Source organism: Embiotoca jacksoni, unplaced genomic scaffold (assembly GCF_022577435.1).
Source record: "Embiotoca jacksoni isolate LCO1_2020_lvr unplaced genomic scaffold, fEmbJac1.0.p SCAF_26, whole genome shotgun sequence".
Taxonomy (NCBI): domain Eukaryota; kingdom Metazoa; phylum Chordata; class Actinopteri; family Embiotocidae; genus Embiotoca; species Embiotoca jacksoni.
In genome coordinates this window covers 2247898-2270702 of record NW_027185377.1, presented here as the reverse complement: position 1 = coordinate 2270702, position 22805 = coordinate 2247898, and the positions used below count along the sequence as shown (strand labels likewise).

The 22805-nt window shown below is 48.0% G+C and overlaps 2 protein-coding genes across 3 annotated transcripts in view; one reads left to right on the top strand and one right to left on the bottom strand.

The window, feature by feature from the left end:
• srcap (Snf2-related CREBBP activator protein) overlaps nucleotides 1-16970 on the top strand; it is a 30332-nt gene extending 13362 nt beyond the window's left edge. The window contains exons 15-33 of one of the 2 annotated variants that reach the window (XM_069160083.1): nucleotides 61-230; nucleotides 1789-2118; nucleotides 2421-2607; nucleotides 2706-2875; nucleotides 3364-3515; nucleotides 3638-3853; nucleotides 4639-4803; nucleotides 5666-5776; nucleotides 5901-5960; nucleotides 6394-6575; nucleotides 6871-7184; nucleotides 7272-7474; nucleotides 8360-8529; nucleotides 8634-8830; nucleotides 9277-9391; nucleotides 9867-9992; nucleotides 10227-10403; nucleotides 10495-10578; nucleotides 10912-16970. In XM_069160083.1, the coding sequence (XP_069016184.1) occupies nucleotides 61-230; nucleotides 1789-2118; nucleotides 2421-2607; nucleotides 2706-2875; nucleotides 3364-3515; nucleotides 3638-3853; nucleotides 4639-4803; nucleotides 5666-5776; nucleotides 5901-5960; nucleotides 6394-6575; nucleotides 6871-7184; nucleotides 7272-7474; nucleotides 8360-8529; nucleotides 8634-8830; nucleotides 9277-9391; nucleotides 9867-9992; nucleotides 10227-10403; nucleotides 10495-10578; nucleotides 10912-15588 (7806 nt within the window). In that variant the 3' untranslated portion in view covers nucleotides 15589-16970. Of the gene's footprint in view, nucleotides 1-60; nucleotides 231-1788; nucleotides 2119-2420; nucleotides 2608-2705; nucleotides 2876-3363; nucleotides 3516-3637; nucleotides 3854-4638; nucleotides 4804-5665; nucleotides 5777-5900; nucleotides 6234-6393; nucleotides 6576-6870; nucleotides 7185-7271; nucleotides 7475-8359; nucleotides 8530-8633; nucleotides 8831-9276; nucleotides 9392-9866; nucleotides 9993-10226; nucleotides 10404-10494; nucleotides 10579-10911 lie in introns of both variants that reach the window. The other variant, XM_069160081.1, reaches the window with a different exon arrangement.
• Nucleotides 16971-17689: 719 nt separating this feature from the next.
• On the bottom strand, nucleotides 17690-22663 carry stx4 (syntaxin 4). Its single transcript, XM_069160084.1, has 10 exons — nucleotides 22480-22663; nucleotides 22019-22123; nucleotides 21337-21436; nucleotides 21180-21254; nucleotides 21019-21092; nucleotides 20795-20903; nucleotides 20618-20691; nucleotides 20111-20248; nucleotides 19911-20021; nucleotides 17690-19132 (listed from the first exon to the last, which is right to left on the bottom strand). Exons 1-10 carry the CDS (start codon nucleotides 22507-22509, stop codon nucleotides 19055-19057), a joined length of 894 nt encoding a protein of 297 aa, XP_069016185.1. The 5' UTR covers nucleotides 22510-22663; the 3' UTR covers nucleotides 17690-19054.
• Nucleotides 22664-22805: the final 142 nt, after the last annotated feature.

Sequence of the window (22805 nt, the reverse complement as noted above, 5' to 3'; positions counted from 1 at the left end):
CAAAAAAAAAAAGAAAAGAAACTGAAGAAAATGAGAACCTCACTGTTTTTCCTTTCTCAGGGCTGGACGAAGCCGAATGCTTTCCACGTGTGCATCACCTCCTACAAGCTGGTGCTGCAGGATCACCAGGCCTTCAGACGCAAGTCCTGGCGGTATTTGATCCTCGACGAGGCGCAAAACATCAAGAACTTCAAGTCCCAGCGCTGGCAGAGCCTGCTGAACTTCAACAGGTCAGCTGGAGCCGGTGCAAACTGTATTGAGCTAAACGAGTAATATTGTTCCCAGTCTCATGTCTTAAGGTTGTCATTTAAGGCTTAGATATGAGAGCCGTGCATGAGCTGTCCATAACCATCGCAGAAGACATGCTTGTTGTTCTTTGTCCCGGCACTTTGAACGAGAGAGTTGTTATATTCAGAGCAGACATGCTGGTATAAAGATCCTTTGAGATGTTGGTACTGCACGCAGCTTTTTTTGTTTTTCATATACAAAATGCACAGATTTGATGCACGTCGTAGCATAGAGAGATAAAAATCCTAAATCCTTTAGCAAATCAGGCTCGTAGGTGTAAAAACCTGAAAAGGTGTCATGAGCAAAACCAGGAAGTATCGAGCAGGTTTGGCTCGTGTCTCTGTAAACGCTTCCAAGCACATGTTCAAGGACACCGCTGTTTTATCTGCAGGCTGCTGCTTGTCATAAAAAGTCATCCAGCTGCAGAAGACATGCTGTCATTCACTCTCAGTCTGACTTTGAATGCATCCCCAATAAACGCACTAAACTGTTTATTTATCTTCGGGCCACAGTGGTGTGTAAATATGAGGCTAATCTTCACATCTGAAACGATTTGTTGTTACCAAAATGGCTGTAATTAGACCGACTTGTCATCATTTGGCCCGTGGCCTGGTCCAGCTGGTGGTGATTTCTCACTGTGGCTTGTACACGAGGAGATGCTCACTTTTTTATTTTTTTTTATTAGCTGTATTAGGTACAATCTTTCAGTTATTGATATTCTCTGAGGGCGATTCCACCCGAGGTTCGATTAATCTGTATGAGCGATGGCCATTTTCAAGCAAAATCACTTCGGAATTGGCCTGGAACTGTTCGATTATTTGTAGAATATTCAGAAGCTGGCAAACAGCTTTTAGGTGCATTATTGCCACCTTCTGGCAGGAGTAACGCATTACAACCAGGTGTCTGTAATAGTCGCATTTACTAGTCGATTTTCGACTACTCGAAAATCATGTCCCATCCCAAACCTGTACTGGTTTGGTTCTGGGTGCACGTAGGGCGCTGAATGCACTCGCCTGCCTTCAAACCTCTTGCAGATTTTCGAGGAGACAGGTGGTGCAGAGGAAAGTCTTTTAATATCTGTGGCAGAAAGCAGAGTAATGTTGATGTTAAAGCCTCAACAGCGGTACACTTCCTGATTTTGGTAGCTTTCGCACCTCATGCGTGTCATACCCGAGATATTTCCCTCAGGCGTTATGGGAGACCAACAGTAAATATGTGACTCAATCAGGTGGACAGAAACAAGACACCAGATAAATGTTTGTTTGCAGAATGTGTAAATATCCCTATAAACTTTATAAGGTGGCAATCTATCAATGTTTTCTTTACAGCTTGTTGCGGCCAAAAATTGATTAAAGCTCGTTTAATGAGTCTTCAGCAGCACTTTTGAAATTCGTATTTATCTGAGCTCCTTTTCCTTTCCTCATCAATCTGAAATCTTAACAGTATGAACTCTGGCTTATTCATCTCAACCTCCCCTCTGACTTCCTCCACCAATCACAGCCACCGGCGCCTGCTGCTGACGGGAACGCCCCTCCAGAACAGCCTGATGGAGCTTTGGTCCCTCATGCACTTCCTCATGCCCCACGTCTTTCAGTCACACCGCGAGTTCAAAGAGTGGTTCTCCAACCCGCTGACGGGGATGATCGAGGGCAGCCAGGAGTACAACGAGGGCCTGGTGAAGAGGCTGCACAAGGTGCTCCGGCCGTTCCTGCTGCGGAGGATCAAGGCCGACGTGGAGAAGCAGATGCCCAAGAAATACGAGCACGTGGTGCGCTGCCGCCTCTCCAAGAGACAGCGGTTCCTCTACGACGACTTCATGGCTCAGGCCTCGTAAGTTATCAAAGGAAGAATACAGGTGTTGATTATTTAAACGATTCTCAGGGGTTGATTGTGTAAAGGGAATTTTTGCTCTTCTTTGTTGTTTGGTTTAGGAAAGTTTATTCAAATTTATGGATAGGAATAAAAAACGAAATTCCATTTGTTCTCATTTGTATTTTATTCCAAGTCCCAATTTTCTGCAGTCACGTGCTTTATTTTTTATCCCGATCTTATTTCTTTTCCCACACAAATATTATTATTAATATTTCCTTGTCTTGTTGACATCATCCACTTGGCTTTTCTCTGATTTACAGGACCAGGGAAACGCTGGCCAGCGGTCACTTCATGTCTGTGATCAACATCCTCATGCAGCTCCGCAAAGTGTGCAACCACCCCAACCTGTTCGACCCTCGACCCATCCAGTCCCCCTTCATCACGCAGCCCATTGTTTTCCACACAGCCTCCCTGGTGCAGGACGCGCTGGACATCTCCCCTCTGAAGGTGAGCGTTCAAAGAAACGCTCAGAAAATAAACGCCGAAAGAGCGATTTCATTCTCGTGTACTGAGAAACATGTTTTGTTTTGTTTTTGCTCTCTCAGCGCTGCGACCTTTCCATGTTCGACCTCGTCGGCTTGGAAAGCCGCGTGTCCCGTTACCAGGCAGATGTCTTCCTGCCGCGCCACAAAGTCAGCCGGCGATTAATCCAGGAGATCGTGGAGTCCCCAGAACCTCCGCCGAGACCCAGACCGGTCCGCATGAAGGTCAACAGGTACGCACTGCAGCTCTGCACACCTCACAGATTTCACAGTCAGTAAAATCTCAGTTACACACTGCTGCGTCTGTCATCGGCTCGATTAACAAGTCAATACGTCAGACAGTGAGAGCCGACCACCATCAACCAGTTAGGACTCTTTGTCATTGTGGAAGAAAAAGACAAAACACTGCAGTGTACACTTTCTCCTTCTGTGTGAATGTTAAGTTGTTGTTCAGCTCCAACACTGCCCATAATCAATGAAAATTACAATCTGCCAATACAGCTGAGGGCAGTGTGAACCAGGTCGTACTGGCAAAAATGCAGAAGGATTATCAGCCCTGAGGTAAAACCTTTGTTTCAGTTCCTAAACATGAAAGGAGCCATTTGGAAAAAGCTTAACTGGAATTAGTGCATATCCGAGGGTGATGAAACCGCATGCTTTGTTTTGTGAAATAAGTATATTAAACATGCAATGTTTGACCTTTCATATGTGTCTGTTTTAGGATGTTCCAGCCGCCTCCTAAAGGTGATAACCGACCGGTGCTGCTGATGAACAAACCAACCTGCTCCGTTCCTCCTGCAGCTCAGACCCCCAAACCTCCTACAATCACCGAGGTCACCTCCGCTCTTGCACCTGCCCCCGTAGTTCAGCAAGGCAAGTCGGAGGGAACCAAAACATGATCTCAGGGAGCAGAAATACTTCAAATTATATGATCTGAAATTACAAATCATTAATTATTTCCACATTTCTCTGCATGCATTTCATTTTTATTTCAGTGGTGTGTTCGGTGACAACGGCACCGCCTCCACGCCCGGGTTTGCATCCGACCGCTCAAACTGCAGTGAGATCCAACGCTCCCAAGCCGGTGCTGACCGTCCGGGCTCCCGCTGCTCCCTGCACGGCCGGCATCCCGGCACACCCGAGTCCAAACCCGGGCAGCGTCATGCCCCAGAGGGTTCTGCTCAGCCCCGATATGCAGGCTAGGTTGCCTTGTAAGTACATTATTTTCTGAGGAACGCAGAGTGAAGTGTTATCTCCTTAAATACGTTGGTAACTTTTATTTATTTTGTTAGTCAGCAGGATTGTGAAGTGAGTTGAAAAAGAATGTCATTCATTTCTACTATAGAACAAGTTAGATGACAAAGTTTGGGCAGTTCTGCATCTTTGATTGCCATGAAACTCACTAATCCAACAACAGCTTCACAAAACATGTGGTTGTTTGATTTAAAAGTTAAAAGTACGGGCATGCGTACATCAAATATTCAAGGTGACAGGTGCAAATCTGCTGGAAACCAACAAAACATTGAAAATAATTTGCTGCTTAAATCACTTAACTTTTAAATTTTGTGACTGTGGCATTTTAAATTTATTCCTCCTCATTTTTCACATTTTACTCCTCTGGCATTTGTAGCAACGGCAGCAGAGGCTCATGGGTAATATATTTAGACCTGTCCACCGTGCCAAAAGTACAGACAAAACATGATTTCTGAAACATTTAAAAACGGAGACACGACAGCTTGTTGCGTCATCAAAGGGGAGTTCTGTGCTTTTGTGTTCAGTAAAATTTAAATTATAATGAAATGAGAAGACAGAAAGAGGAGAACGACACTCCTGCAAACAGTTGCTTCTCACACTTTATGCACAAAAATCTCCGGATTATTAAGACATGGATGACATCAACAAACGATCAACTCAAACATATAATGACAGAGTTTGTATTAAACTGAGTGTGATATTGTTCGTAACCCACGTCTTGTCTTCTCTTGTCCTTTCGTAGCCGGTGAGGTCGTGAGCATTGCCCAGCTGGCCTCGTTGGCGGGGCGACCGGTGTCGTCGTGTCAGGGCAGTAAACCCGTCACCTTCCAGCTGCAAGGCAACAAGCTGACTCTGTCTGGAGCCCAGATCCACCAAGTCCCTGCAGCTTCCCCTCGTCAAGTACAAGGTTGGTGCTACTCGCTTACTGTGAGGGGGGAAAAAAAAAAAATCAAAGACGGGAGCGTTGTTTTTTAAATTATCCATCTGAAAACAATATGTCTATCTTTCTCTTTTGATAAATCTGGCTCGGGTGACTCTGAACCGCCCCTTAGTTATGCTGCTGCAGGATGAGGCTGCTACATTTCTTTAGCATTGATGTTTTAATTTGTTTATTTATTTGTTTACCATGTTGCATGATGATTTTACACTTTAAATTGAAATTGATTCTATAACATTTGATGGTTAGATAAATGTATATCCCAATTTTGGTTTTATTTAAACCATCTAATAAGGTTGCACTGTGTTTACACTCTCTGACACACAGGAACACCAAAATTAAAGTTAACCACACAAAGCAAACACTTTTACTGGGGAAATGTAGTTATGTATTTATCTGTATGAACAGTGATGTTAGTTTAAATTGGGTCGAGACTTGATTTATGGATGTTCTTTGAAGCCAAAGTGCAGATTGTAGTTAATATTTGCCTCCAGGTTTTTGCAGAACCTCAAAAATACCAAAGCAGCCGGACCGCATTATAATTAACGACATTTACAGTGAAAGCAATGATGTTGTTGTGGCTTGTTTGAGAAATATGAAAAATAAGCGCTGTGAAATGATCTCAATCCTTCAATTGGAACACAGTAATTATCACAGCATGATGCAAACAAATCTGGATTATTTCTTTTCCTATAATTATGCTGCTGTGTGTTTATTTAGATCTAATCTGTTAATGAGGGAATAATTGAAGTCTTTGCAAATGATTATGTTTGATAATGTGGTTGCTGGAGAATTTGGGAAAGGGAGAGTCTGACTCACTCTCACTCTGCAGGTAACGTGATGCACCTGGTGTCCAGCGGGGTGCAGCATCACCTCATCAGCCAGCCGGCCCACGTGGCCGTCCAGAGCGCCGCCAACACACATCCTGCAGGCTCACCTCAAGGTATCTGCCTCCATCTTCTTCATGTTCAGCCTCTGGACAGACACAGAAACAGTTCAGATGGAGTGTTTACTAATGTTGAAAGCTTGTCCTCTGATTGCCTTCTGTCCTCCGTCTTTACTTCCAGTGCCCTCGTCCATGGTGAGCAGCCCCGGAGTCGTGAAGATCGTTGTGCGTCAGTCATCAGGCAAGGAGGGCGGGCCTGTGCCCACCCTGGCCGTGGCCCCTTCCCCCCGTGTTGCCCCTCCTCCGGCATCCCCCTCCCTGCACCCCCACACCAACACAACCCCTGTCAGGAACACCGCCCCACTGCAAATCGCCCAGCGCACCCCTGGTCCCGCCACCGCCCACTACACTATAGCTCCTCCCAGAAACCCTAGTTCCTCCCTGAACCAGCCCCAACCCCCTCGTCCTGTCCTCAAAGTAGTGCAGCCTCCTCCCACCAGCACAGAGCAGCCAGGTGAGATAGTGAGATATTTTCGTGATGTGTGCTGTGTAGAAGCTTAGGCTATCACAGGGAAGTATTTTGATGCCAGTCCAGACATGAACCAGATCCATGGCTGTTTGTACCACAGAATCATGTTTCTTACAACACGCCGTGCTTTCCTTCCTCTCTGCAGCTCCAGCTCAGGTGACCCCCTCGTCCTCCGCCTCCAAGTCCTCAGCGACAGCTCGGGACGTTAGTGGCGGCAGCAGCAGTCAAACACCAGTCAGCACAAAGTTGAGGCCCAGTCTGGCTGCCAAAGCCCACCCTCCACCCAGGAGGGTTCCCCGCCCACCTCCTCGCTCTCCTTTCTACATGGTAAGCACTTTGTTCCTCCTGAGTGGAGAATTAGCGCCACCAGCTGGAGGTGCTTAACTTCTTCTTCTTAACCCGTGATGAGCATCTATTGACATTAACATCATGGATTTAGTTGCTAAATTGCAAACATTCCTCTCCGTAAAGGGTATTAATAAACTTATTAGATTTACACTGTAATCGTGGTATAAAATCGACTAAAAAAGACGATTAAATTGCCATTATTTTGTATGAAAATTAATCGTCAACTGTATTCCATCTCTTCTCCTGTTTTGTTTATGTCCCTCTACTTCAACAGTCGTGGCTGGCAGAGAGCCACAAGCAGCAGCGCGACAGCCGGCTGGACTTCATCATTCAAGTCAACGAGCGACACTGCGGGGCAAAGCCCGCGTACGGCCACGAGGTCCTGGACTTCCTGACTTTTCTGCCCGGTTCTCGTCCGTCACCGGCCGCCCTAAAGTCCGAGGGCGAGTGGAGGCGCTCTGGTCTCAGCAGCTGTCTGTTCGCACAGCATCAGAACAAGTACGACTACTGGTTTCAGAGTCGTGCTGTGAGAGAGGCCATCTCCAGCATCGAGGAGCGGCTGCAGCTGCTCAATGACGTCATAGACAGGTAGGGCCATTGATTAGTTCTCTTGCATTATAAGAGCTTTAATTCAGGGGGCGGAAAGTCTCATGAGCTCGCTCTCTGTTCCTGTAGGTTTACATTTGGGATTCCCCCGGTGGAGGCTCCTCCGATCTCCATGCACTGCTGCCATCCTCCTCCATCGCTGAGCCACAAGCAGACCATCTTCTCCTCCTTGTTATCGACACAAGTCGCTCCGCTCACTCGCAGCCTCCACCGCATCCAGTGCAACATGAGGACCCAGTTCCCCGACCTCAGGCTCATACAGTACGACTGCGGTGAGTTCATCGTTCTACAAAACGAGGAAAACAAAACCTGCAACACCAGGCCTGTAGAGCAAACAGCTGTTCACTTACACATTCAACAAAAACCTTTGCGTCTTCTTTCTGGACATCTGATGATTACAACTCCTGCATTCACATATTTTATTCCTGATTATTATCCAGCAGCTCCTCAGAAATCTGCAAAAGTTTTGTACTGTATTTCTTTGTCATGTCATGCTGAGCAGGTCGTGCACAAACCTTGTGTGAGCTGCCAGAAACTGAGCTTGATTTTATCTGTCTTCCTCTCTTTGAGAAGAAAAAAACCTGCAGTATTATAAGCGGCTGCGACACCCCGGGCCTGCAAAATCAGCCTATGTTGCGTGACAACTCGCAGATTTTGTTTGTTGTTGTACGACAACACGCTTCTCGACTGGAGGTAAACAAGACCTCAAAGAAATGCTGACCTGAGCTGACTACAAAACTGAAACTGGCAGGTTTTTGTAGAAGAACGATGTCCATCATCTATCATGGATGAGCTCTTTCATCCCTGGTTGACGAGACCAGCAGCTGTCAGTACAGGTTTCACTGTTTGTCTACACATCAACAGCAGACTTACAATCACCCTTTAAAGTGCCTTCAGCCTTGTTTTGTTCAGTTGATTTCTCTTTGTGCAGCTTTGAATAGAAAAATGTTAATTCTGATGAGAAAAATACATTAATACAATTTTTAAATCTAAAACATAATATAATGCATTTGGAAAAGGCTGCGTTCACCTTTCGCTCAATAGTAGCTAAAAAATGCTCTTGATAACTTTTCTAACTTTTTTTTCCCATCATGCTCCTCCAGGTTCTTCTCCACCTCATGAATGATTCGTACTCCTGTATGTGTGTGTGTGTGCAGGCAAGCTTCAGACTCTCCACACTTTGCTGAGAAAGCTGAAGACCGGAGGCCACAGGGTGCTGATCTTCACCCAAATGACGCGCATGTTAGATGTGCTGGAGCAGTTCCTCAACTACCACGGACACATCTACCTCCGTCTGGACGGAAGCACCCGCGTGGAACAGAGACAGGTGAGCGCCGAGCAGATTTACAAACAAAACGCTATATTAAAAAGAAATGACGGCAGAATACAGGAAAGAAAAGTTCTGACGCTCATCTTTACTCTCCCCGTCAGTCCCTCATGGAGCGCTTCAACGCAGACCGACGCATCTTCTGCTTCATTCTGTCGACTCGCAGCGGAGGCGTCGGCGTGAATCTGACCGGCGCCGACACCGTCGTGTTCTACGACAGCGACTGGAACCCCACCATGGACGCCCAGGCTCAGGACCGCTGCCACCGCATCGGCCAGACCCGAGACGTCCACATCTACAGGTGACGCTTTTCTCCCCTTTAAGTAACTTAGAGGGGCAATTTGTCAGATTGAAGTCACTGTAGTGTCTCAACAGCCGGCCTTCAGTCTAAATGAGTTTCTGCAGTATGGATGAATTTAGCATTTTCAGGCCCTGCTGTTTCTTAGTAGTTGGCTTATTTGTTTTCCATTGCAGTTGATTAACAAAATCAATGCCGATAGATGATTTTAAATCTGTTTACGCTCAAATGAAATCTGCCAAACAGTCCAGTATCCGCTCCACTTCTAGGAAAGACTCAAAATTCAATTTACAACTATCTGTAAAATGTTCCATTTACTTCAAAAACTACAAATCTTCTCATTTGATAATCTAGAAACGGAGAAAGTTTGGTATTTATTGCTCAAAATGATTAGAACACCTGCAGGAACTGTAAATTCAACACATCTTTTATTTTTTGTTGATCTTCAGGCTGATCAGTGAGCGAACAGTGGAGGAGAACATTTTAAAGAAAGCCAATCAGAAGAGGATGCTGGGAGATATGGCCATCGAAGGAGGAAACTTCACCACTGCCTTCTTCAAACAGGTATCTTGTTGTTTTATAGAATAAATGCTCTTCAGCTTCTCGAGTTTTTCTGGCTGCCTCTCATAACTGGCTTGTTGCTGTTGAATCATCAGCTTCTCCAGACACAAACATGTGGGTGAGCGCTTGATGACTGAGAGCCATAATTGACTGCAATCACTGGCACCACATGAAGAAATGTTTTTTCACTGCACAGACACAGGCCAACCCCCTCGTCCCTCTTTAATTACATTTCCTTAGATCTACCTTTTTCTTTTCTTTTCTTTTTTTTTTTTATTATGAATGCCGCTTGTGCTTTTTGAAGTGTGAAAACATTTTCTAATGGATGCGTCGGTCCTTTTGAGTACATCGCGGTGACAATGACATTAAGGAGTTCAAGTGCCTCTCATTTGCTTTTTTTTTTTTTTTCATCACGCATGCACACAGAACCGTTTTTGTTTCTTTGCTAAAGGTGTCTGGTTTTCACTTTGTTCCTCAGCAAACCATCCGAGAGCTGTTTGATATGAACGAAGGGGAGAAGAGAGAGGTGGCGGTGGAGCTGTCGGTGCCTCAAGTGGAGGAGGAGGAATCCGTTAACAAACAGAGCACCACCATCCTGGAACAAGTTAGACTCATTTAGTGTTGTACTTAATGCCTACTTTTAAGTAGAAATAAAATGAATGGTGTCCTTGGTAAATACTTTGATAGCATACATAAGAGGTGGGATTAAAAGGTTCCAAGACATGACCACCAAAAACAGTAGCTGGTTTAAATCTGCCCTCCGTCTCCTTCAAAGTAGTGACTCATAAAAATTGCTGTATTTTTTTTAATGTTGAAACGATCCTCCTGATTCCCGCAGGCTCTGTGTCGAGCTGAGGATGAGGAGGACATCGTGGCGGCCTCTCAGGCCAAAGCGGAGCAGGTGGCCGAGCTGGCGGAGTTCAACGAGAACATACCGCTGGATGACGGAGGCGAGCAGGAGGAGGTGGAGGAGCTGTCCAAGGCCGAGCAGGAAATAGCTGCTCTGGTGGAGCAGGTGAGTAAAAACGCTGCTCTGTAATTTATCTATTTATCTGTATAATAGCATAACAATAATAACTCAACACCACTCATGTTCTTGTCTTCAGCTCACTCCCATCGAACGCTACGCCATGAACTTCCTCGAAGCCTCATTAGAGGATGTTTGCAAAGAGGAGTTGAAGCAGGCGGAGGTAAGAACACACCTCTCATTGTTTTATTTGAAATAAGAATTATCTCATCAAATCAGCTTTCTAAATCAAATAATGAGTAAAAAAGGACCACAAGACTGCAACTAGTGGATGTCTTTATCAGGTTTTGAGAATTGAGATTGAGAAAGCAATATGATGTCTTGTGGGACGGGAAACCAATGACGTATTACAAAGTTCCATGCAGGTTTAAATGTGTCATTAGCATATTAATCTACTTCTAGTTTTGCTCTTGTTACACTGAAGATGTTTAAGTGGCAAAATGTTTTAAGTTCTGTGAAGCGTCTGTAAAACCTGGTTCCTCTTCCGTGTGTTTAGGAGCAGGTGGAGGCTGCCAGGAAGGGCCTGGACCAGGCCAAGGAGGAGGGCCTCAAGCTCCACGCTTCATCCGATGACGACGACGACGACTTTTTGTCGACACCGGCCTCTGCTGAGCCCGCGCAGCCGGCTCCGGCCCGCCGTGGCCGTAAACCCAAGGACAAGATGGTCACCTCCACGAGGACCAGCGGCCGGCTCCGTGGGGCTTCGCCCGAGGCTGAGCCCGAGTCCACGACCCCGAGAGAAGTGCCTGAAAGACTCCGCTTCGGTCTGAGAGGACGAGGAGCCGCCAAAGACACTGGTTCTGTGTCTACCACCCTGTCCCGCTCAGACAAAACCTCCTCCTCAGCCCGGCTTCAGGACTCCTCCAAATCTTCTAAAGCGTCGTCTCCCGCCAGAGATCACCAGACCATGAAGACCAGGACTCAACCGAACCGCTCCCTGCCCGGTCCAGTGCCTTCCTCTCCCACCAGCTCTCCCTCCGGGGGGAAACAGCAGTGTGCTGGAGAGACTGACAGCGGGAACTCGAAAGCAGGACGAGAGGAGAAGGAGGGAGAGAAGGTTGGGGAGAAGGAGAAGGTTGGGGAGAAGGAGAAGGTTGGGGAGAAGGAGAAGGATGGGGAGAAGGAGAAGGATGGGGAGAAGGAGAAGGATGGGGAAAAGGAAAAGGAAAAGGAGAGCAAGGTGTCTGAGTCATTGTTAGGATCCAGCTGCCCGCCGGACCGTCAGACAAAAGAGGACGACGGTAAAGACAGCACCATGTCTCCTCCCTCCACCAGCTCCCGGTCACCTCGCAAGCGGCAGTCGGCGGACGGTGAAGTCCTGCGGGGCCTTGTTGAAGACTCCCCCTCAGCCAAAGTGTTGAGGAAGCTTCCCGGGAGGCTAGTGACGGTGGTGGAGGAGAAGGAGCCGAGGAGGAGGAGGCGGCGAGGAAGCGGCACCGGATGTGGAGGTTCTTCAGAGGAGGCGGCAGTGGAGGAGAACACTGCTGTATTCGTTGACGACGCAAACAAAGACAACACATCAGCGTGCCCTGACAACAAGACTAAAGTTACCAAATCGCATCAGGACCAGGACTCCACCCCGAGTCCGTCTGTGCTCCCCCCGCCTGTCAGAGCTTATCCTCCGTATTCCCCTCCCCATCTCTCTCCTGACATGCCCGTGCTCAGAAACCTTCCCGTACGACGCCGGCTTGAGACCGAATCCCGCATGGCTGCTCAGCTGGGAGAGCAGCAGCAGCATCTGGGTCGAGGAAGAGGAGGGAACCAGTCCAAGAAAACAGACACGACACCAGGCAAGGACGCCGCTTCGTTCTCTTCGGAGTCCAGCGTGAATTCTCTCGTAACGCCTTTGAAAAGAAAGCGGGGCCGGCCCCCGAAGACTCCCCCGAGACTGCCCGAGTCCGACAACACGGCGACCCCGTCGCCGCAGCCCACCTCGCCCAGCGAGGAAGGAAACCCCCCGGTGTCCCCCAAACGTAAGAGGGGTCGTCCCCGCAAAGACTCCACCACCACGCCGGAGGGTGAAGGACAGAACTCCGATCCATCAAAAACTGACGCGAGCGCGGAGCCGACAGCTCAGTTGGAGACGCCGGTTTCCAGCACGAGTCAGACCTCCCAGCCGAGCAAAGCTGAGGGAACAAACACTAAAACGGAGGCTTCGGCCCCGACGAACACAGAAGCAGCTTCCACACCAGTCTCTGCTTCAGTCCAGGCACCGGCTGCCCCCCAGCCGACCTCCCCCCCGCCTGTAGGTGCCTCCACCCAAGCCTGTGGTTCCACTCCAAATACAGACACTGCATCGGAAACCCAGGTTACTTTTGCATCCTCTGTCTCTGTGTCCACATGTGCCACTGTCCCTGTCACTGCCACGCCCCCACCTGCCAGCTCCGCCCCTTCACCTCCTCCGTGCGTGAAACCAGCACCTTTGCTTTCCAAAATTTCTGAAACTGCTGCAGAGCCAAACTCTTCAGTTTCCACTGCCAGACCCGAATCTGCCAAAACCAACACAGTTGCCACCGTTACTCCGCCTCCTCCTCTTCCTCCTCCACCCTCTGTGTCATCCGGCACGGCTGTCGAAGCAGCTCCACCCTCAACAGACCCTGCCCCAGCAACTACCACAGTAACAAAAGCAGCCACTACAGTGAAATCCCTCACAACAACCACAACTACTCCTGTAAAGGACTCAGTGCAGACCTCATCTACTGTAACCTCCCCCTCACCCGCCACCCAGAACGTCACGGCAACCTCATCCATCCCAGCTACAGCCTCACCAACACCGACCTCGCCGGATACACCTACAGCTACGACAACTCCAGTAAAACCAGTCCAAGCCAGCAAATCCAACCCGACGACACCTCCAGTAAAAACAACGCAAACCAGCATCGTGAACTCGAGTCCGACCGTGTCTGACGAGACTGCTGCAGCACCACCGGGAACAACGGTCGCACCACCTGCAGTAAATACAGCTCCACCCGCTCCAGTTAAAGCGAGGACTAATGTGACGGCTACCAAAACGACAGAGAAACAGGAAACCACAGCGACACACGCTGCTGCACCGAGTCCGATCCCCTCTCCTCCAACATCGACCAGTGCTGCCACACCTGCTGAGGCAAAGACCGCTTCAGCTACGTCACCACCTCCAACACCCGTAGATGCACCTCCTTCCAAACTACAAACACCTGCAGAAAACACTGGCGAGACCCCACCTGCAGGAACAACTTCCACACCGGCTCCACCGACAGTCACCACAACCACATCACCCCCAGAAAAGACCGTCGCCACCACGAACACTGCGACGACCCAGATATCCATCACCACGGCAACCGCCTCCATGTCAGCAGCATCCACGGCTCCTCCCGAGTCCGTCACACAAAACGCTGCATCCACACGTGTCTCCGCAGAGGTGTCCGCACCAGCTCGGGCGGACGCCACGGCAACCGCATCCGGTGCTTCATCCGAGAGGCAGCCTTCAGAGCCGGCGGAGAAAATGGAAGTAGACGCTGTGGAGGCCGACGCATACGCGAGCAAGGAGGAGGACGACAAAAAGCAGGACAAGTGCGAGACTAAAATAAAAAGGGTGGACAGTTCCCCTGAGACCAAAGAGTCGGGAGATGGAGGAGAAACAAAGACCGCAGCCACCCCGCCGAGAGAAGAAGCTCAGCAGCAGCAGGCGGAGGAGGAAACTCCTGAAGATCAGAAATTTCCCAACCAGAAAAGGTCCCTCAGTCGCCAGAGCAGCCAGGAGTCCACGCGCTCCTCATCGCCGTCGTCAGGGTGCTCCACATCGACCCTCACTCGCCACGCTCACCACAAGAGGACTTACGAGAACAGACATCCCTCCAAGAGGAGGCGAGTGGACGTCACCTCGGAGACGGGGAAGGAGGAGAGGGAGGACGAGGGGAAGGAGGAGGAAGGTGGCGAGAAGGAGCTCACCTCTCGAAGGAGGCGCTCCAGGTCTCCGTCCTCCTCGTCTGACTCCGACAGCAGCCAGAGCAGGAAGGAGCACCGGCTGACTCGCTCCAGCAAGCGCAGGCTGCAGGACGAGGAGACGGAAACGAGCAGCAAGGACAGGAAAGCATCGAAACCTGGACGCGGCTCGGACAGAAACGCGTCGAACAACGCCAACACGTCCACCGGAGGAGAGTCGGGCAGCGATACGTCTTCCGTTCGGATGACCAGGAAGTCTGCAGGACCTCAGCCTCCACAGGACAGTAAAGCTCAGACCAACAGTGCGCCCTCGTTGCCCCCGTTGCCCTCGTTGCCCCCGTTGCCATCGTTGCCCCCGTTGCCATCGTTGCCCCCGTTGCCATCGTTGCCCCCGCTGCCTCCCGAGCCCGAAGTTCTGGGGAAAAGATGCTCGGCACTCAACGCAGCCGCCAAGCTTCTAGCAATGAAAGGCAGGGTGGACACGCCCGGCCACACCACTCGGAAAGACTCGGCGGCCAAATCCTGCGGGACTCCCACCGCCTCCTCTTCCGACAAGAACCAAAAGCCTAAAAGTAAAAGTGTACCAGCGTCCCCTCAGAGCAACTCCATCACTCTTACTAATAACAAAAGCGGAGGCAGCAAACCTCCAACGCCCAATCAGACGAGCCGCTCCGCGGCCCGCTCCACCAGACAGTGCCCCGGCTCCCTGGTTCCTCCTCTAGAAGGGGAGTACAAGAGGTGCAGACCGGAGGAGAAGGAGCGGGGCGGCAGGAAGTCGTCGAGCGGGAAGGAAGGCGAGGGGGAGACGCAGTCTTCGTCGCGGGGCCACAGCGCCTGCAGCAGCATGAGCAGCGATGGCGAGGGCGACTGCGGCGGACGCAGCAGCCGAAGCCGCAGCAGCAGCAACAGCAGCCAACGCACTCGCAGCATCAGCTCCCAGAACACGGAGCGCAGAGGCTCGCGGTCCCGGGCCGCCTCCTCCGGCAGCGAGCGCGAGAGGGACCGCAGCTCGGAGAGCAGGGACAAAAAAGAGAGGCACGGCCAGCAGTGGGAGAGCCGGAGGGACAGCAGGAGGTCCCTGAGGCTCTCGCAGGAGGTGACCAGCAGTTCGGGGACGGAGGGGACGCCGGACAGGGTGCTGCGCAGCGTCGCGGCGCTCGCGGCGCTTCAGTCCCGGTCGCCGGCCGCGAGCACCCGCTCCTCCTCCTGCTCCTCCTCCTCTAGTCAGCAACGACACAACAAGACATGATCGGAGTGCTAAAGGGAAAGGAGAGAAAAAAAAAACACAGCAGCGAGAGCGTCGCCGAGTACGAAGACGAGAACATGCCACGACCTCCTGCTTTGTCTGCACTCCGAGGACAGCGAGGGAGCCGAGTGCTGCGCAAGCCGGGGACCTCCCTGCCTCTCGGGCCCTCTCCCTTTCTAACTGGAGCTGTTGACAGCCGGGGGAAGGCTCAGGGACGCCGGACTGACAGTAAAAAAAAAATTATAAATAAGTGGCGCCGTGGCGGTGCGTCCGTGAACAGACGAGAGAGGTGGTGCAGTGGATGAATTCACCACTAGGGGGACCTGGAGGGGTGCAAAGAGGCTAATAAAGGCAAGTTGTTAGTTCACATTATGTACTGTAATCATTAAAGACTGGAACACTCAGAGCCTCGGTGTCGGGACGGGATTATTCGGCGCGAACACGAGACGTCATCTGTGACATTTAAACCTTTCTGGTGACCAGTTGTATTGTACGTCGGAGGGTTTAGACGGTTTGGTTTTTGAGAATTTGTCCTGACTGGTTTCTTTGTAGTCAGTCGATAAGTTATGCATATTTTATTATTTCTTCCAGGGTATCAGGAAGAGAACAGATCTGTCAATGTGATGATCTCTGCTGCACTATGCTGGAGCTTGTCTTTGCTTGGCCCCCCCCCCCCCCCACCCTCCACCCCACCCACCCACCTTCTTTCATTTCACGTTCATGTCGGTTTCTGTTCATCGGACTCATCTCAGATCCAGCCTTGTGTTTTCTCATTTTGCACATCCGATGACGTGGCCCTCAAGATTTGTTTTTGTTTTTTCAGTACATTGTGGTGTAGTGACACGTTTGTACATCAACTTGAGTCGATTAATTGGTTCCTGGTACCTGACGATGTATTTCTACAGTTCAAAAGATGTATTAACTGAAAATGATCTCCAAGACGTCAACAAAGTCTTTTGTCTCCGAATCTTCCCGAAGGCGTCGCGGTCCACTCTGTCATGTATTTATTCTGAAAGGGCGATTAAATGTTCGTGAAATTAAGAGTGCCTCTCCGGCCAAACATGGTTTTTGAACCTCAGATTGCCTTGTGAAGCGCCTGAAGCAGGGGTGTTGGGAAAAAAAAAGAAAAAGAAAAGCCAAACAAACAAACAAACAACAAATAAAAATACATTTAAAAAAAAAAATCCAGCCCCCTCCTCCCCCCCTCCTCCCTCTGCGAGACATGAAGAAAAAGTACCCCGTGCATCAGTGATACTAAATTAATGTTTTATTTTTCACCTGACTTGTTTTGTCACCATCACGTCATTGCTCTTCGTTCATGTGAAAAAAAAAAAAAAAAAACATACTTTGGACAAAACGTGAATAAAATGACTGGTGCAGTTCCAGATGACTGTAAATTGTCGATTTCCTTTTGGACTCGTTGAAGCTGTTTGGATCACAGGTGATACTTGGTGGGGGGGGGGGGGGGGGGGGTTGAGGTGGGATTTTTTTTTTGGGGGGGGGGGGTAGGTTTATGGTGATGGTCTTACTTTTTGATGTCTCACTTTTTGATTTGTCTCTTTATTTGTTGCATTCCTTTGATCCCTTGTAATTCCACATTGTTTTACTTGAAAATTTAAGACAATTACAGTTGAATAAAAAGACCAAAAATTAGTTAACATTTTTTTTTTTTTTTATGTCACTTTGAATTGCTTCGGTGGATGCAAAAATTATTTGTGCTTCAGCCAAATCGGCAGCGACCTGCTGTGATGTGTTTTTTGACCATATTTGGAGGAGCTGGAAAGGCTGACGACACCCCGCCCACCTCTACTGGTAACCTGACTGCACCAGAGGCCTGTCAATCAAACCGGGTAAGTCCTCAAACATGGCTGAACACTGATCAGGAAGGAATTTATCTGATGACACCATCATGATTTATGGAAAACATTTACTGAGATTTCATGAGAAGTTGATGCTTTGTCAATGGGAGTCTATAGGAGCCGCCCCCTAGTGGTCCTCAGTGGTATTACACTTTTAATGGCTTCACTTTTTAAACCCTGGGTCTCTGAATATTTTGTTTTTAAAGTCTGGTTTCAGCTTTAGACACAAAAGACAAACACAATAATCATAGACCATGGAAGTATTTTATTTTAAAAACTATATTAAAATAAATGAGTGATGCAAAATTCATCAGCCATAATATTACACAGTAGTAAAATCACCGCGCTGTCCTGTCAGCCTTTGATTTTTTTTTTTTTTAAAGCAGCCTTTTCCTGCTTCATCAAGGAGACTTGAACCGGACTTCCTTCCACAGTTCTGGTTCATTTTTCTTCACACGTTTGTCATATTCGTGGTAAATGTGATTCCTGGTTGGTTGACGCGTCGACCGCTGCAGGACTCCTCCACACATCCCGATGGAGGCTTCGCAACGACGTGACAAACGAGTGAAGAAAAACGAGTCGCGGCGTCGGCCGAAGACTCTGGGCGCCCCGCGGGAACGTTACAGATGTGACTTCAGACACACACAAACAATACAAACTCACTCCATCCCTTCTTGACAATGTTAGTGCACAACATCACATTCTCAGCCTGATGTGAAGGAGAAGGCACAAGTTTCGAAAACTTGAGAAAAAAAAAAAAAAGGATTTCATCATGTGTTGTTGCAGAACTTCTCTTGTAGCAGCTTCCACAATGTTCAAATCATAAATACAAACTGGTAGGACAAAGAAAATCAAAGAAAGGACCTTGGGCCTGTTGTTGCAGTGCTGAGACCTTTGGAGAAAAAAGTAATTAAAAAAAAGACTCAAAAAGGGGGCTCGTTATTTCACCAATAAACAAAAACAAAAATCTGTATTTACACTTACATGTAGGCAGTTTGAAACAAGTTTCAAGTTTTAAAAATCATTTGCATAAATCTTAATCACCAGCAATAGAGGTTATGTACAATTATATTAGTCTATTTTACTCTAAAAGAAAAGCCCTACTCTATAAAACAAATTGTTCTTTACGTCTCCAACACAGTTTTCCTGAGTACAGAATGATCAGCGCCAGTGTGGGGGTTCAATACTGTCATGTGCCGCTCTCAAGGTCACTTATTTCCTCTTTTTTGTTTCGTTTACGGGGAGGAGGGGAAGGAGCGTCTGACCTAACAGTTCACAAGTCATCCTGGTGTTCGTTTTAGCAGAAGAAGAAAGTGACAAAAAAAAAATTAGAAAAACTGCAGCGCTGCCTCGAGCGGAAGAGAAACCGCAGGAGAGATTGTTGAGTTGAAACAACAGAGAGCACATCTCTTCTACGAGAAACACCACAACACACAAAGGGGCCCGTTATGTGGACGAGGTGGGTTAGAGAGGGACACGAGATAAAAAAAAAAAAAAAAATGTATATATAGACAAAAATCCGCTGACTAAGTTCACCCGTTCTTCCTGTCGGGCTGACGTATTTACACGGATCCACTAAGTGCTTCGGGCCTCTCGCTGCCCGGCACCGACTAGCTGAAGGTGGTGGCCAGCGTGATGACGAGGATGAGGATGAGGATGGCCACACAGATCGCAATCCAGACTTTTTTCTGCAGAGGGAGAGGAACAAAAGGTTAAAAAAAAAAAAAAGAAGATTAGTGCATAAAGAATCAAGTGAAACTCGTCGGTCTCTACCGGTGCAGAATGGGTTCTGCTCGGCCCGTTTCCAGTGTCAACATTTACAGACTTTGCAGCGCAGCACAAGTCGGACTTGACTGAGATCAGCGAGTGTTTACCGGCTCCCTTTTTTTATTTATTTATTTATTTTTTGACATTTTGAGACCTTTACACACACTTTGTTTTTCATCGAGGAAACGGCACAAAAAGTTGAAATGTTTTAGGATTTAGCTTTGGAGGCAGAAATCAGCCACAACAGCCCAGCGAGAAGTCCTCTTAATGTTCAGTTGTTAAAGAGAGACAGAGAGATGCTGATTTATTTTAATTGTCATTTTGGAGATTGATTTATGGGTTTACACAAAGTGAAAGTTGTTCCTAATATTTTGGCCCTACCGAGGTTTTACATGTTCCCGTTCTTCTGCTGCTTGAACAGCTTTTTAAACTGATTTAGAAAAAAGAAAATGATGTTTGCATCCCTGTTCCTAATGTTTTTAAATCAACACCTCTTTCACTCAGACTAAAGAACCTTATGATGATTTATTGCTGGGATGTTGTACTTCATGTTACAGCTGATCTGTGTGTAATCTGTCCAAATCCAATTTAACAATTTAATTTGGTAATTAGGGTCTAGATGATGTAACGTGAGACGGATGTTGAACGGGTCCACTGAAGGTTTTTCCAGTAAGTTAAACGCTCCTCTTCACAACGTACCTTGCGCGCTTTCTTATGATACGTGACGGCCTTCTCCGTGTTGTCCTTCGCTTTCTCCACGTAGTCCGAAGACTGCTTGATGTTGTTTTCGATCCGATCCACCATCTCCCCCTAAAGGACAGAAAGAAAGTCAGACGCTCCGTCGGGAAACCAAACCGGGCCCCGAAATAAAAGGAGTGTGGATGATGGCGGCGGCGCACCTGAGCCTCCACCTCCATGGCGAGGTACTGGAACATGTCGTGCAGGTCTCGGATGCTCCGCTCCAGCTTCATGATCTCGTCGTGCCGCGACTCGATCTCGTTCAGGGCCTGCTTCGTGGCTTTGGCGTCGATCAGGATCTGGACGACCGCAGATTCATGGGGAGGTGAGTCGTGGGAGTTTTCAGGGTTTTAAATCTATTAAAAAGCTGCACGAACACCAGCAGCACTCTTTAACTACATTTCAACTACTGAGAGACGACAGACGTTTAGTCTACGGGCTCGTTTTCTTACCAAACTTCTGGTCCGGTTTGAGCAGCCAGAGAGGCGACAACAGAGCAAATCTGTCATCATCTTCAAACCTTTTTAAAAAAAGTGACTAAAAGCTCTTTGAAGAAACACCTGCAGATGTTCTTCTGCAGCGGATATATTGAGCGTTGTGGTTTCCAGCACCGAGGCGTGCAGGAAGTCACGTCTCCTTTCCCTTCGGTTCGCGTCGAATTTACTCACGTTCTGGGTGAAAACATCCGTCTGGCCGCTATCCAGCATCGCCTCCAGATCTTCGTCCGTCACGTTGGTGCAGGCTGCAGTCAGAGGAGATCAGTGCTTTTGAGAAATGTTGCAGGAGAGACGCTAAACTATTGGGATCTCCTCCGATAAATAAAATAAAAAAAAAAACCCTCTCACTGATTTTCAGCTGCCTCTGTATCCGCTCCACGTTGCGCTCTCTGTACTGCGACTGGATGGTGTGGCAGTGGCCCATCAGCTCCACAAACTCCTTGGACAGGATGCTGTGCTGCACGGAGACACGTTTAAAAAACAAAATATTAGAACACCTGAAGTTCAGAAACTCCAAAAAAAATAAAATGTTAGAAGTTAAAAATCTTTAAAAACATCAAAAGGGGACCTACCTGAGTGCGCTGCATCCGAACAATTATGGGAATATATTTTCCATCCTCCTCCTCCTTCTTCTTGGGTTCAATACCTGCGGATGAAGTTATTCATTATTATAATTCAGGTGACTTGAAAAATAAATCAACAACAAAAAAAAAAGCAGTTGAGAGACACCCACTCTTCAGCTTCCTCTGGATCTGAGTCACCAACGTTTTGATCTCCTCTCGGAGGGTTTGGAGGTCTTTCTTCATACCTGAATGGGAGGAAGATGAGCAATCAGCTACTCGAGTTTATTACTGTACGACTGACTGGTGAAGCCGAGCGAGCGTACGTACTGTCCTCCGGCAGCGCCACGCCCAGCACCGTCTTCTGCTTGTTCTCCAGCTCCGACACGATCCCCTTCAGGCTCTGCATCCCCTTGTGGATTTCTTGAACCTGAAGAGGATAAAAAAAATTAAAAAAACCCCAAAAACATTCAAGTTTTAGGATTCAAAGGCTGCAACAGGTTTTTTGACATTTTCTGAACAGAACAATCCTGATGTTTTGACGTGAAGCACTTTGAAATGCCTCGTTGTTGAAATGTTCTCCACAAAATAAACTGGCCTTGCAGATGAAGGTTACCGAGAACCACGACATCAGTTCAACACCAGCAAGCAAAAGGGAAGTTTTAACTTCACTAATCTGAACAGAAATTACTTCTTTTATTTAACCTAATAATCAAAAAAAAAAAAGATTATGACATGGGACTAAGAAAGACGAGCACATGTTGACTCTGGGAGAAGCTGGAAGCTTTTAAAAACATTTTTTTTTTACATGTCGATGAGATTTCATCAGAGCAGCTCAGCTGGACGGAAACTGAAAGTGAAATGTTGACAAAACACATTGAGAGAGCAGATTTGAAGCCTGAGAAATGTCCTCTGTCCCCTGTCCTCTGTCCACACCTGGGATGCTTTGCAAAGCTACTTTTGGCCCTAAAATAAACGTCTCAGAGGAGGATGACTGATAAATTTGATGCACCTTTTTGAAGAAAGCGTCATTCTCCTTCTCCTCTTTGGCTGTCGAGGTCCCAGGTTTGATCACCAGAGCTTTGTGCTCCTCGTCCTCATCTGAAGCCTCCGCGTTCTGCAAGCCGGGTTCATCAAAAACAACATAAAATAAGAACAAACAAACAAACAAACAAACAAACAAACAAACAGAGGAAATCAGAGATGTGTCCTGCAGCCCTGCCCTGCAGCCCGGCCTGCTCTCCTCAACGGAAGCTGGAAAATACACCGCTGCTAAAAGTTAGCTCTCACGGCACGAAGCAGCTTTAAACATGCTGATTTGACCGACTTCTTCTGGATGTCGGCTGCCGGTCGGAGCTGCCAGCGGACTCCGGAGGTCAGACGCCGTTTCTCGACTCAACGGGAACGAACTTGGGCACATTAGCAGGTTAGCTCGCTGCGGCTAACGTTCAGCCGTCAACTTTTCAAACTCACGTTTCCTAATTCTTGAGTTCGGTCCCGCATCTTTCTTTCTTTTCTTTTTTCAGAGCGAAGCGCAAAGTCTGAAGTCAGAAACGCTGCGGCTCCACGCCGGAAGTCTGGCAAGTCAAACCTGAACCGTGAAAACCTGTAAACTTCGCTCTGCTGTCATTCAGCGAGTAAACTACAGCAGCGCCTCTTCTTCTTCTGCTGCTGCTGCTTCTTCACGTTCAACTGAGACTCATTGGCGCCCCTCGTGACAACAAGTGGTATTACAGAGGCGTCGTTTCACCTTTTTTTAAATTTTTTTTACAATTATTTTTATTTTAAATGTATTTATG

Excerpts from the sequence above, each read along its gene's own strand:
- stx4 (XM_069160084.1), bottom strand. The coding sequence starts at position 22,509 with ATGCGGGACCGAACTCAAGAATTAGGAAAC. Across the intron at positions 20,692-20,794 it reads ACAGAGGCAGCTGAAAATCA|CCTGCACCAACGTGACGGAC; the intron begins GTGAGAGGGTTT and ends CTCTGACTGCAG. Across the intron at positions 19,133-19,910 it reads ATCATAAGAAAGCGCGCAAG|AAAAAAGTCTGGATTGCGAT; the intron begins GTACGTTGTGAA and ends CTCCCTCTGCAG.